We start from the raw sequence: 15,845 nt of genomic DNA on the forward strand, positions 1-15,845 counted from the left end.
TTATTTTACATCATTATTAGTATAACTATTTCTTTCACTCTGATTATCATAGCGCCCCAAAAGCCTTTTTTCTTAAAAGCCTATTAAAACTTAAATTTTTCTATGTGTATATTTTTAATGTTAGTAGATGTAAATCAGTTAAGAAGTTTTGCTGTCAGATTTAATGAATAGAGAAATGTGAACCACTTCTCTGAAAATAGTAATCGGAAATATTTTAGTTTTGAGATAATCTAACCTCATAGTTTTCACTATTGTTAAGATAAACTTGATGTGTGCTCGGCAAAGGCGGACTCATGACTCCTATCCCACCCTGACAAAAAAAAATGAAAAAGAATGTAAAAAGACAATACATCTGTGATGTAAATTAATTAACAGAATTATATTAGTCTTCTCCTTATAGTGCCGAGGGGCTACATCAAATCTAGTTATATTCTAGGTCCCAAATATAGGTTAAAAAATAATCTTAAAAACTTTTGTTTCATATATTATATAAACATATGCTGCCAATCTAGCAATAGATTTAGAATTTGTAGAAAAAGTAGACCAGTTCATTCAGGACGACCATTTCATAACTGGTAAAGATCATAAAGAACAGTTTCCATCTAAAGTACAATGCAGATTGATAAACCCAGCAAAATCTAACATTGGTAAAATCAGCAAACAGAATATTGAGAATGTAGTGATAGCCGTGAAATCTAAATGAGGATCAAACCAATGGAACACTACATGTCATGTTATAGAATGGTTTACTAAGCTTGAACAGAAAAGTAAACTTCATAACTTTACATCACAAGAAAAAGAGATCTTAAAAAGTGTAAGATCTGATTTTCTAGGAAGCTTTTTGTCGATTCAATAATTAAAAATTCCGGAAAAGTATCTTTATGCAGATGGAAAATCGGAGATATCTAACATTCACATTTGACAAATGCAATTTGGCAAACTTGTTCGTACAAGCAATAAAAAGAAACATTTAAAATATATATACATAAATTATATTGTTCATGTATTGTATATTATACATGATAAATTCAGTGGTACTGTCTCAGTTGATGTCCGGACGGTGCACATATATATTTCGGACATATTTTTGTATTTTATAGCTCTTTGCACAAACATTATTCTCGGGTCTTGGTGAAACGAAAAACTTAATCCTTTTCTGTTAATTTTCGAGTCATAAATATAAATTCAAAAATAATACAAAAGACATTGGCAATTGTAAGCCCATGTTCTGATATTTATTATAAACAAAGATGCAACCAAATAAACAGGTACTGAATATGTTCTGATATTTATTATAAACAAAGATGCAACCAAACAAACAGGTATTGATTATGTTCTGATATTTATTATAAACAACGATGCAACTAAACAGACAGATACTGAATATGTCAAAGTTAATGTATAAGAACAGAAATCGGAATTCTTTATATTTAAAGAAAGTTAGTAATTACCTCTCTCTGATTCAAATATAAAGGTGGAGAGTCAAGATCAGAGTTGTAGCTTGGATTCCTAAAACAAGGAAAGCATTAGATTATGATATTTATATTTCTAAAAAAGAATGTTACCTGTTGCACTGATTGTTAAACAAGGAATTGAACTCATCAGATGGCATCATACCGTAACCTAAAAAATTTTTTGTTGTATTATTACAAATTCATACTGCTTAAAGGATTGGACAAACCAAAGGCTGTTCTTTTTTGAATTTTTGAATTTGTATTCAATTGTAGATTTATGCGTCTCTTTGTTTATATTGGTGCAGACATAATAAGGGCTTTAAACGGAACGTTTCTCTTCATTATAAAGTTTCAGGAACGATAAAAAAGAGAGCCCTGGGATCCTTTCTATTTAAAGCGCTGGAGTGATATCTTCATTTTTAATAAAAAGGGGACTTTTTAACTTTTTAACCAAGAACCCCGTTGGTTTACAAATAATAATATAGGATAATTATTTCCTTGTTATTTTTAGGAATCTGACAACTTAATTATTATTAAAACTAATTACTCATAAAAAATAGCTCTGTTTATGTATTTATTAAGTTCTTATTCTACATTACTTATGTTACAAGTTATTTCCCAATTGTGAGGTTTTTGTTCAATATTTTGATCTTTAGACAAAACTTTACTCAAGTTCTAGTAACTTGTTAGCTAACCAAATATATTGATTATGATTTATGTCTACCAACTCATTTCAGACTTATCAAGTTCTGCCGACCATCCAATCAATATACATTTGTGCATTTGGGTATCCATTACATTATGATACCTGTTCCTGTTGATCTAACTGAGGGTTTTGACCCTTTTGATGTTGAAGTTTGGGTTGTTGGGGGATTTTTTAAACCAGTGGCTTAACACATTTTCAGATTCATTCAATTTTATTAACTAATGAGAAATTGCAATTTTTTGGATACCACAAGGTTTTAAAATATATGTACATTTGATCAAGGAATCTTAGATAAATGTGTAAACATGCAATTGTTTTAGTAAAAGCAAAGCATATTATACAAATAGACGCAATAAAGATGCAAAAGATGGTGTTGAACACAAAAGTATGTTAAGATATCTGTCATACAACGAAAATAGGTAATTTTTGTTTCTCTTTATTTCTAAATGCTACGCTAAAGAATAAATTGTGGCACCCAAATGTATACATAAAGTTATAATTAAGTAGAAATAGTCATTATGAATGAATAATTGAATGAATCTCGCCTGTAAGAACACTAGTTATTGTGTAAGTGTACTTATCAGTTGTAACAGGAATGGATGCGTGGATTCCTACTCAGATTTAATAATCTTCAAAACACTAAAATTTCTGTGGGATTTAAATTAATAAAATCTTCAAAGCATTCTTAGTTCTGTGGAACGTAAGGTTGAAAAATTACTTTTTTTAAACACATATTTTACACAAGCAATTAAAGTCATAAAATCTAATTTTTTTAATTATTAAAGTCCTTGTGAGCACATTTCAGGAGTTCCCATGTCATAGATAATTCTAGTCTTAGGCCTTATTTTATTCAAAGGAACATCTTTAAGAGTGGCCATTTGTTAATTAAGTACAAATAAAGTGTGTATTTTGTCATTATCTCAGTGTTAAAATTAAAAAATATATTCTTTTTAATGGCCAGCTTCCTTCATGGACAGGTGAAGTTCCCGTTGATACAAGTTCAGATTGCCGAATAATTTTTGTCTTAGACGGGTTGTTAGGTTGCTTTGATGGCATTTCATTAACATTTTTAATTGACGATTGCTGGGAAGATTGTTGTATTCCGTTTTCCAGGTTTAAAACTAAGCGGAGGTAAATATTGCATTAATCGCTAGTTTTGTTTTCTCTTCAAAATTCATTGCAAACAAAAATGGGGATTACCCTGTCTATAGGGACTAAAAAAGTAACAAATGACATAAAACATTAGTTGCCGAAATATTTTAATCACGCTGAATTGGCGGTTTGTACAATTATTCATGCATATTATCTGGTGACATTTGATATAGATAAAACGTAGTATATATTTGAATGCCATATTTATTTATTGCGAATATTTAGACCCCCTACCTAAACCTTCAGAATGAGTCGAATTCTCGTATGATCGAATGCGATCCTTGACAATATGTTTCTGCTCTTCATTTTCAGGCAGAGGTTTGGTATACTCACGTTGATAGCTCTGTTTTGTTAGTTGATTTGATATTATGTTTTGTTGTTGTTTACTTTGATTTGAGCTTGTTGTTGGGATTGCTATATTGTTAGCTAACTCCAGAGCATTAGGCATTTGAAGTTTTACCGGCCCATTTCCAACAAATGTATGGGCTACACCAGTTCCGCCCATTTTGGCTGTAACTGGGCTTTCCATTTTTTGCACCGGTTTAGTAACATGTTTCTGCATGACAGATTTAGCTTCTTGGATAGTCGTATCATTTGAGGAGGATGGTTTCGGAAGATTTGGATGAGATTCAGGTTTATTCTCATCTTTCATTTGTTTTTGTTTTAATTGACTGTTAAGTGGTATAAGTTGATCAGGACGCTTAAGACCCTGCACACCTCCTAAAATTGTCATTTTAGATAAAAGGAATGTCAGATTGAATCGTTCCAAAAATACATCAAAATTAGGATATAGAAATAAATGCATAATAAAAATCATTATATCAACTAAGAGCGTTGACTTTTAAAAATGCAAATATGATTTAAATAATATATCAAATCAATAAAACTACTGCTTTACCACTACCAGTAAACAAAATAGTGTCATTTTGTATGGAAATTACCAATAGCATACCTATGTAATAACATGCAAAAAAACAGATCATGCAACTACAAAATAAAGATTTATTTTTGATATACTGTGATCAGAAAACACGGTTTGTTGAAAACTTCCAAAGAATTTTCATTTTAAAATTCTGAAGATAAGAAAGTTTAAAGTTATATTACTTAAAATTATTGTTCACGGTTTAGTGGTTGTAAAAATATTATTGGGATAGAATATTTATTTTAATAAGACCCAAATTTATGTTGTTCAAGAATTATTTTAAATCAGCCGATGCACAATGAAAATCTTATACCCAGACGCTAAAATGGTGCAGGCACTTGCAAGTTTTTTTTGTCTTTGTAGAAAGTAAAAAAAGATATTTATTTAATTTGTTTCCATCTGTGATATTAAAGAAGATATTGTTATTTTTTTGATTTTTGATTTACTGTATTCAATATTAGAAATTGAATAAAAATCTTTTTTTCTGCTGGTGAAATAGTTGTGCTTACATATTATGTTAGCAAAGTTTTTTAAAGAGATTGTTCAGTTATTTACCAATGCACATGCTACTTTCAGGAATCATTAAAAGGCGCCAAAGTCTGTAATCCGAAAAAACAATTAGGACAACAATATTAATTAAAAAAGAAACCAAGGTCAACTTAGGGGTGGGGGGGGGGGAAGTAATGCACCGTTTTTAGTGACTGGATGTGTTCTAGACTGAGTTTTAATTGTATATAAAATAGTCTGATATCTCATATTCACTTGTGAGAGATTTAAAATGTATTAGAAATATTAAGTCTTAGAGATTCATTTCAAATTTAAAACAGTACTATGGTGCCGCTCAAAAAAAAATGATGAGGATTGAAGGAGTGGTCTTTGGAATGTGTCCCATATTACACTTAAAGGATGTTGCATTCATAATTGAACTTACAAATATTTTTAGGTTTCAAAAAGTGTATTCACTTGGTACCTTTGCACACTGTGATAATATTTGGAGATATTTGCCAGCTAAATTTTTATTTGTCATAACACGTTTGCCATACTTAAGCTGTGCATAATTTCAGTTTTCATCATAACTTTTACAATAGGTATTTACCTCTTACCAAAAGTACTTCAAAATATTCATAATATACCCCTATTTTGGGGATCATTAACAAAGAATTTCCTCGAGGTAAAGAATGATCGAAACTTTCAACCATTATTTTCTTTAAATTTGCATTGTTTTTTATCAACCCTCTCCCCAAGACGTCTCAAAAAGAAAACCCAAACTATAATTATGTTAAATATCTATATAATAAAACATGACATTTGTATATATATATATGTTGCTATAGCCGGCCAAACAGTTTAACCGATTGGGCTGAAATTTTTTCTGGACACTAAAGGTTGGCGGGGGGGTGTTATAGGCTACAAAAATTCGAATTTTTTAAAACATTTTTTTCCATGGGCAACACCAGGCCCTTCAGCTAGTGTTTGATAAATTGCAATTATGGAAAATTTATTTCCGGAAAACATAAAAAGAGCAAACGTATCATGATAAATGTGACAAAAAGTTACACAGTTAATAAAAGAAGAGTCTGAGAAGAAATCATCATAATTCGAGTACTATCGACAACTCCCATGGCCATCTCGATCATCCGAGACCCCCCAATTTTCATTTTAGACCCCAAGGTCTTTATCGGGGACTCCCAAAGCATCGTTGGAGACCAATATAGTTTCTTCGGTAATCCATTGGAGACCCCCAAAATTTTTCAGAGTTCTACAGACTTCTGTTTGAGACCCTGAATTACGTAATACAGGCCAAGACATCAGCCACTCTGAAATCTTGATAGAAGCCCCCAAAACGAGTATTTGGTCTCCATTGAAAAGTCTGGGTGTCACATGAAAATTCCTTCTATGAAATTCTTAGGATATTTGATGAAAAGCTTTGTCTCGAATAATACTCCAATGATGGTTATTTCTTTACGGACTCATAAGATAACTACGTCTCTAGTTTTATCAGTGAGTACTAAAAAATCCCTAAAAAATCAATGTTTTCTTAACTATTTTCGAAAATATAATATTTGAAAAGCCTGTGAAAACCTCTCTGAACTTTCAATACTAAAATATCCTTCATTGCATTTTCCTTTTCTAAAAAAATAGTTTCCATTTATTTATCTTCTTTCTGCTTGCACTTTTCATGACAATTCAGCCTATTTTTTAAATCATTATTTAATCAAAGTGAGTGCTAGATACTTTTACAGAACTTAGTGTAGACTAAAATACTTAATACTGTGGAAAAATCTTATCAGGAAGATTTTTCATGGCTTAACACATTGAACCTAAGTTACTCCAACAATTAACCTTGAACTGATATCATTCGGAGGGCCTGGTGAATTTTTCGAACGACACCACGAAAATTTTCTGAATAAAATTTTTTTTAAAGCTATAAAATGTCCTCTGTTTCGTCAAGATTCTAATATCATTTATTCTTTGCAAAATTGCTGAAAATAGAAAAATTTAATAACATCATCACGAAAAAGACATTGAAATTAAATAAGACGTCACTACAAGTGTAATATTAAATTCTTTTTGTTTTTATTTTTCTATTGTAAAAGCTAGAAGCTCTAAGTTCCGCCCAAAACTGTCCGCCACTGCTATAAAAGTTTAAATTCATTTAATTAATTGTAATTTTATCTCAAAAGTATAAAGAAAATTCACAACTAATTGGGCCAATCAACAGTTTTCCGGGGGCGAATTTAAGCCTGTTCACTAACTATTGGAAGCAAGGGTAGAAAGTCAATATAAAAATCTATGCGAAGTTTCTGTCTTTATTGTCATGCAATCAACACTGCTACCCCCCCCCCCTTTGCTTCCAATTTACCACTTATCCATACCCTTTCTTATCTTTTTCTACCTATTACTTTGAATTATCCCACTTACACCTTTCTTTGTCAACACCATGTTTTTAATTAAAAGATGGTTCTACTTTTCTAGTGCAATCTCAACTAAAGTAACACCAAAGTTTTCATTAATGACTGGCCACTGCTTAATGCAAAACAAATGTCACTTTATTAAATCCTCACACCAATGTTCGCTTTTTAAAACTTCATGCTCCGAGATCCTGTCTCCTAATGGTTAATGAAAGCCTTGTGTGCAAAGTGTATAATTTACATATTAAATAAAGAATATAAACTCTCAATATATCGATTCCTTTCTTGGTCATCACGAAACCTCGATTAGAAAAATCAAAGAGTAGGAAGGAGAGAATACGAATAAAGTAAAAATAGATAACTTTCGAAAACAAATGGGAAACAGGGTCAAGTGTAACGTACTGAACGATCTAAGTCCTAATTTTTATATATAAATTAAAAATCATATCTAAGGGGGCGAGGGGCGGTGCCCTACTCGGGAGGGTCACATGGGACAACTGTTAGTTGCCTTCCCTCTCCCTTACGAACCTGACTGGTGGGAGGGGCACAACAATTTGGTAAATTTTTTGTGTCGAATAATAAGTAAATGCCATGCGTTGTATTATAAAAACTCTATTTCACATGCTGAGTAAAAAATTAATGAATTATATGCAAATGTTAAACAGAGGTTTTTAATTCATAAATTTCCATCTCAAGAAACTTAGTTTTTCTATGGATAAGGGGGTGGGGTATATGCCACACCTATTTGTCATGTACGGTTATAAAAAAAACTTGGAATGTTCATTATTACAATTTTGAACCCAATAAAGGTTATTGATTTTCCGATTAATGATAAATAGACCAACACCATCAAATGTCAATGAGTGAACTCTCGGTAAGAGAGTTACATCTGGGTAGAGTTACCTCTAGGTAAGAGAGTTAACTCTATAGGTAAGAGAGTTAATTCTTGGTATAAAATTTAACTCTAGGTAAAAAATTTAACTCTTCGAAAAGAGAGTTATTTCTAGGTATAAAGGTGAACTCTAGGTAAAAGAGTTGACTGTAGGTAAGAGATTTAATTCTAGGTATGTGAGTTAACTCTAGGTAAGAGAGTTAACTCTAGGTAAGAGAGTTAACTTCTAGGTATAAAGGTGAACTCTAGGTAAAAGAGTTGACTGTAGGTAAGAGATTTAATTCTAGGTATGTGAGTTAACTCTAGGTAAGAGAGTTAACTCTAGGTAAGAGAGTTAACTCTAGGTAAGAGAGTTAACTCTAGGTAAGAGAGTTAATTCTAGGTAAGAGAGTTAACTCTGGGTAACAGAGTTAACTTTAGGTAAGAGAGTTTACTCAAGGAATAAAAGTTAATTCTAGGTAAGAGAGTTAACAATAAAAGAGTTAAAAATTGTAAATCAATATCCGATTAAACATAAAGCTAAACATCCAAATCCAAATGACCAGTGGTTAGAAATCCCATCCAACATTAATCAACATCAACATAATGTACCGTTTGAGAAAGATATCCAGACAACATTTTTTTCATACACAGAATTTGCACTCTAGATCAATTTACCAGATAGATCTAAGAGGAACAGTAAACTTTGTTTCTACCTTCCAGAGAAAGAGAAAAACAAAATTTCAATCTCGTGCTTCATCTCCTCAGGTGGATGGAGATGATAGACACTTAAACATCGAGTCTGAACCTGACCCTAGCCTTGAACCTGAACCTGTTTATGAATTTGAACCGGAACCCAGCCTTGAACCCGAACCTGATCATGAACCTGAACCTGAACCATAACCTGAAACTGTGTTTGACCTCGAGGAGCATGAAACAGAATTTGAGAGATAATTTCGAAGTTCAAAAACTTTAAAATATCATTGCGCCTTTGTAGAGAATCTTAAAACTTAAAAACATGTAATATGCTATAATTTTCTGCGATAATTAAACCCCGATATGATATTTAAATGTATTTATAGTAAATAATAAATATTTAGATCTGTCAAATTCACCAGATTTTGTGTTCTGATGAAATAGTAACACAGAAACTATTTTAGCTAATGAGATCCTGTATCCGTTGTGAGGCATCCTTTTTTAAATGATATAAATGAATCGTAAACACGTCTTAACTTACAGACATTATAACACTGCTTCAAGGTTGTACGCTATGATTACTAAGATCCAAAGTAATACAGAAGCGTCACGACTTTTTTGAGTTCGCTTGCATACTCAATGAAATTAAACAGCCAATTAATCTTTCCATACAGCACTCCATAGTTTCTGCAAAGTGACGACGATTATTTTAACTGTACAGGGTACAATTTAGTGCAAAAAGCCTTTTTTGTACAAGCATGCAACATAAAGTTTGCTGTACATAAATTTTGACAACTCATGTACAGGGTACATGCGTCTACCTTGGGTAGGAGTTGTACACGGAGAATGAATCTGAATTGAGATATTCTCTGACACTTGTGTTATCCTCTTAGGTCTCCTAATTTTCTGTAAACTAGGTCCGCTAACTAATAAATCATGCAGCTTAGGAGAATTTATCAAGTCTCTATTTCTACCACTAGAACTACTGTCGACAGAAAAAGCGAAGTCTTTCTCTGAAAAATCTGATTTGACGGATTCGTCATCCTCGAGATCTGCTAATAATTCTTCTTTAATCTTGGTATAGTCATCCGCTAATTTGTTTATAGAATCTAGTGTTATACTGTACTCACTTGTATTTCCCATTCCACCAGGACCATCCATACACTCCTAAACAATATCGAATAAAAGTCCTGTTTTTGAATTAAAACAAGGCCAAGATTGAAATTTATAAATCATTTCAAAGATTTTAGATTGAACTTTTTTTTTATTTGTAATTGAGAATTTAATCACCAGTTTTCTAATTCTTATTTGCTTTTAAATCTGGTATAAAAATGATATAACAAACCGATTACAGAACTAGAAAATAATATTGTTTTTGACAATGATTGTTAGATTTTGAGAATAAATACATGTTGAGTCAAAAAAATTGTGATTTGCGGCGCCTGGTGCAAAATTAAACCTTTATTTGTGCAACACTCCTGTACTTTTTTGGTACTTCATTGGCCCAAAAAAAATCTGCGAACCTTTTTTTCTCTCAAAATCAAAAGTTCAGAAAAACAAATATAAATGTAAATAAATTGTATCTATAGAAATCTAAAATCTTAAAAAGATTGAATTACAGAATCTCAGAAAATTAGAAAAATCGCAATTTTCAGTTCTGGTATAATATTTAAGGAAAAATAGTTATTTCAATGGTTCTTAAGGTTTCAACTGAACAGCATATATTTAATACTTTAGAATATACTAAGAAGAAAGGAACTAGAGAATTTAAATTACTTTTCATTAAAACTTAGACCAGAACTAAAAATTGCGAATTTTCTATAATTCTTTGATTTAATCTTTAACAAATTTTAAATTTCGATAGAAATAATTTATTTACACATTTTTGCTATTCTAAACTTTTGATTTTGAGAGAAAAAAGGTTCGCGGATTTTCTTTTCAGCCATTGGAGTATCAAAAAAAAATTTTCAAATTTTCAAACAATATCGAAAAAACATCATATAGGAGAGTTGGCAAAAAAAGGTACAATTTTGCACCGGGCGCCGCAAATCACACTTTTTTTGACTCACCCTGTATATTGAAAACTTAATCTTTTATTTTAGAAATCTTTGATTTTTAGAACGTATGAAACTTACATTGTCCAGGTTTAAATCACTGCCATAGGGATTATCACAGGTATCAGGACTGAGTCTTCTTAAATATTATTTTTGTCTTTTTATCTAATATATGTTTAAGTAAATGTATAAGACATAAGTTATTTTCACAAATTTTCTTTAAACCCTATAAAAAAGGCTTTTCAGTGCATCGTATTTAATTCATCCCCATTTTCTAATAACAATTTTCCCATTTGATTGTTTTCTCGTCAATTTTTATTTCTAATATCTTTCTCGGATTTTTCTATTCAAAAGAATTGAGTCCTTGCTACAACATCAAATTTTCTAATCCTTATATCTTTACAACCTGATTCCGTAAAAATTTGATATTTCAATTCTAGATTATTTTTTCTATCAAAATTTAAAGTTTGAAAATCTAAGGTCTACGACAAATTGGGTTGTAAAAATATAGGGATTATAAAATCAAAGTTTGTAATTAAGACTCAATTCTTTTGCACTTTTTCAAAAATAAGAAATGTCGACATTTTTTTGGCAAAATTTGTCATCTTTAACCATCAGTAATCCTTCCCTGTAGTCATGTGAGTTGCCAAAAAAAATTTAGCCCAATCTGTTCAGCCGGTTTTACGTTTATTGGATACACATGACAAATAAAAACAGACAAGCTAGACAAGCTAAGTAGATTGAGACAGAGAAAGGATTAATTTTTTTATAACAAATTACAACATTCGTGTGCCAAATTTTGACATACAGAACTTTAGTTTACGGATACATTTATATTCACTTTTTCATTTAATATTTTAGATTTTATAACCTTTACACGTTTCACAATTTATAACCTGTGTTTTCAGGAATTTTCTGCTGTTAGCTTAATTTATAATGTAAACAAACATGTTTATACATAACTTGTTATACTTACAATATTATAAGCCCAGAATATAACATATTATTATTATTTTTTAGAATTTATATATATACTTTCCTTGTCTGTCTGTTTGTATTCAATAAACATCATAACGTCTGAATCGGTCGGGCCCAAATTTTGTGGGGACCTCCCATGACCCCAGCGAAAGTTTATAAATTACTAAAACTTGCATACAAAACCTTTAGATTTTTATCAAATTTTAAAAATGTGAGAAAAAATATTTTAAAATCCGCAAACTTTTTGTGTTTTGTTTTATACTGTACAAAGAGCAGATGCAAAATTAAAAGTCAAAATAGAGGAGAAGCGCCATAAAACCCTAGTACTAGATATATTTGTGAATATTCAATCTTAAATTTGAAAAACGATAAACTGAACGACGAAATTTTAATTAAAACGAAAACGATCGTTTTTTGTTTCGTTGTTGACTTTTCAATAAAAACAAAAATTCGTCTAAACCTCACTGACAACACTGTGCTGTGTGCATGAAGGGGAGAACAATCTGCGTCTGCACGCTTTTTTCTCGTTAACCCTATCTCTGCTGGGGTACTTGAAAACCAGGATATGCTGGGGGGGGGTCAATTTTACCCCCCCCCCTCTAAATCCCATGTTTGATGTCCAAATATGACAAATGATACATCATTGGAAAGCTCTTGTGCTCTACTTTTAGAATCTGCAAAAAAATTTGCAAATTTGCAAAAATTGAATTTTTTATCGCAAAATCCAGTTATATAGTAAAAATGTTTGCAAAAATAAATTTGTCCAAAAAATGAAAAATTATACATTTTTGAAAAGCCCTTGACCATGCTATTTCAAATATACAAAATTTTTTGCAAAATTTTAAATAACCTGAATTTTAATCAAGAAAAACTAAAAATGTGCAAATTTGATTTTGACAGGTTGTTTGCAAAAAATTGCAATTTTTTTCTCGCAAAACTTGTGCAATTCGTTTCCTTATGTCAAAGGCTTTCCAAAAAGCTAAATTTTATCAAAATCTGACAAGTGGAAGTGGATCAAAACAAAGATTTAGTTTGTTACAGGAAAAAGCAGTCATTCAGGCAGTGTGCCTGAGGACTCAGGCAGTTAGTATTAAAGCCCATTTTTAGGCCTAAAGGGAGTGCTATGGGTATGTAGGAAAAGTCAGAAAATTTCAACAGCCTCAGACCAATACTTTTCTAGTTATGTAAAAAAACTACCCCCCCCCCTGCAGGAATAGGGTTAAATGGTATTTTACTAAAAATAACCTACACGTTACTTATGGTTTGAGCTAGATTTTTCTGTATTTCTTAATGCAAAAATTATGATCTTGTGTGTTTTCAAATATTCCTTATTAAAAACAGGATAATAGCTTACTGTTGGCAGTCTCCTGAAGGCCCAAAAGGCACACTCCCGTTGGGAATAAATCCATTTGGTCCATGCTCCCTGCTGAACTGAGGATCCTGAGGTCCATGCTCCCTGCTGAACTGAGGATCCTGACTGGACGGTCCATTGTATTGTCCGTAAACCATATTGTTGTTCATAAAATTTTGCTCTGGTCCCATAATACCTCCATTTTGGTCAATATCTATTGGTTGTCCCATCATTGATTGATTTTGGTGCGTTGCTTGATTCTGGCCTATCATCATGGCTTGGTTGGGTCCATTCATTGGCGGGCCCATCATTGGTTCAGGATCCATCATCGGCTGATTAGGGTTCATCATATTGTTTCTCTGGTTCATAATTGCAGGGTCTTGATTCATTACATTATTTCCTTGATTCATCATATTGTTACCTTGATTCATCATATGGCTACCTTGATTCATCATTGAAGGGTCTTGATTCAACATATGGTAACCTTGATCCATCATTGGAGGGTCTTGATTAATCATATGGCTTCCTTGATTCATCATAGAAGGGTCTTGATTCATCATACGGCTTCCTTGATTCATCATTGAAGGGTCTTGATTCATCATACTATTTCCTTGGATCATTAAAGAAGAGTCTTGATTCATCATGGAGTTATTTTGATTCACCCTTAAACTGCTTTGATTCATCATATTGTTGCCTTGATTCATCATATTGTTGCCTTGATTCGTCATATTGTTGCCTTGATTCATCATAGAGGGGTCTTGGTTCATCATTGATTGATCTTGGTTCATCATAGAGGGGTCTTGGTTCATCATTGATTGATCTTGATTCATGGGTGGATTCTGTCGCATCATCGATTCATCTTGATTAGTCAACAGTTGATTTTGTCCTGGCATTTGCTGGTTGGGGTCTGCATTGAACTGATTTTGGTCTATTTGATTGTATCCTTGTGGTTGTAAGGTATCCTGGGCAGCTTTATTCATAACCTAAAATTAATAAATTTAAGCCAAAGTTTAAAAATTAAAATAAAAAAGGAAATTTTTTAAAAACATTAACATAATTAAGTTTTGGCTACAAAAATTCCCAGAAAACATATTCTTTAATCTTAATTCCATTCTTTCGGAAAGTAAATTCTTAATTTGAACGGATCGAAACATAGATGTAGTACACTGTACAAGGATTGAGTCGTACATATGATGATATTTAGTGTTGATGAAATTAACGTTTAACATCATGCTCATTATATTGCATTCGTTACTTCATGGGACATTTTTTCAACTTTTTTGCAAAAGATTTGATCAATTAACAACTTTTTAACAATGTTTAATAAACACCTGCTCAATATGTTGTCTCTCTTGTTGGTTTAACTGTGTCAGATCTACCTGAGGATTGGAGTTGTTCTGTTCTTGACCAGCAACTCCTAAAATAAAATGATTTTATTGGTAGGAATAAATAATTTTCTTGAATTTTTTCAAAAAGCAATGAATAGCTCCTATTAAAGTAAAAAAGTTGACATCTTATTTTTTTTCAATATTGAATCAGCGTAACATACTTTGACAGTATTTTAACCAAAACACCAGATAACTAACAGAACTTTGCTTCCGTTATACCACAGAGAGATTAATTCATCTCTGAAAATACAGAGAGATGATGAGAAGAAAAGGTTTTTTAATTTATAGATGTGTAGAAAGATCTGGTATATTGAAAATAAAAAATAAATAAAATTTTAACATAATTTTCCATTTAGTAAGTTTTTAAATAATTTTTAGTAGATTTTCCAAAAATTGCGAGTTCGATAACCTACTGAGCTGAAAAAAACGCTGAACGTTTCTAAGAAAAGGAAAAACTTCTTCAAAAGCATTGATCAAAGGTGTACGTGTTAATCATTGCTCCTTTTAACAAAAAGCTCAAGCTCAAGTTCATCAACATGTCAACTCCTATCATCCTCCCCGACTCGGAGGCTCTCATCCAGATAAAGGAGGCTAGCAGAAAAAACTATTTAAGACCGTTTGGACAGCTGCGGAAGTTTGTTGGTGAAGATTTTTCAACCAGAAGAACTTCTCCAATATTTCAAGCACCTCAGAGAAGATAAAAAAATGGCATCTTCTAGCCTATGGACAACATATTCCACTAACCGGAGTAAACCGGGCAGAGGTGAAACCAGGGGCATAGGATAGATAGATAGAATGATAGATATATAGATAGATAGATAGATAGATAAAGTGTATTGCTAAAATACATGTATCTGTGTACAGAACGAGTTTACAATTACAAATTGATGATTATTTTAACAGTACAAGTATAAAGCATTTAGGTGGGAAATAGCTTTTGGCTGTTTTGATTATTTTTCCCACCTAATTTCAATAATAATAACAAAATATTTCAATTAAACAGAGAGGAGAGGAGAAATAGTAGAGATCAGGGTGCGATTTTATCTTAAGTGTTTATACATTTGTTATAATAACTAGAGTTAAAAGTAATTTTCTGACATGTACACAACAAATATTAAAGCATATTAAAACACATCTGATTAGATTTACATGAATAGCAATTCGGTTTATGACAAATTGTAATTCAATTTTCAAACCTAGAATTTAGAAGTGTATCGAGGGTAGTCATGTCAAAAATGAGTGAAGACTATAATTGTCCAGACTTATCAGCCTGTGACCGGTGACCACTCGATAGCGGGCAAAGGGTCAGTCTCTGGTCACCGCCCAAAAAAAGCAAACTGTCTAAATAGGCAGTTGGGTAA

General features: G+C 31.7%; 1 protein-coding gene across 1 annotated transcript; it reads right to left on the reverse strand.

Moving 5' to 3' along the window:
- Window positions 1-235: 235 nt before the first annotated feature.
- Window positions 236-14,517, reverse strand: LOC111717836 (uncharacterized; the record flags this gene model as incomplete). Its single annotated transcript, XM_023493290.1, is given in 12 exon segments — window positions 236-310; window positions 1,452-1,509; window positions 1,566-1,623; window positions 2,263-2,343; window positions 2,706-2,771; window positions 2,948-3,022; window positions 3,126-3,281; window positions 3,547-4,032; window positions 9,535-9,880; window positions 10,849-10,906; window positions 13,100-14,079; window positions 14,428-14,517. Coding segments are annotated over 11 exon segments (2,436 nt in total), but the record flags the coding sequence as incomplete, so codon positions are not given.
- Between the last annotated feature and the right edge of the window lie 1,328 nt (window positions 14,518-15,845).

Source organism: Eurytemora carolleeae, unplaced genomic scaffold (genome assembly GCF_000591075.1).
Source record: "Eurytemora carolleeae unplaced genomic scaffold, Eaff_2.0 scaffold1392, whole genome shotgun sequence".
Classification (NCBI taxonomy): domain Eukaryota; kingdom Metazoa; phylum Arthropoda; class Copepoda; order Calanoida; family Temoridae; genus Eurytemora; species Eurytemora carolleeae.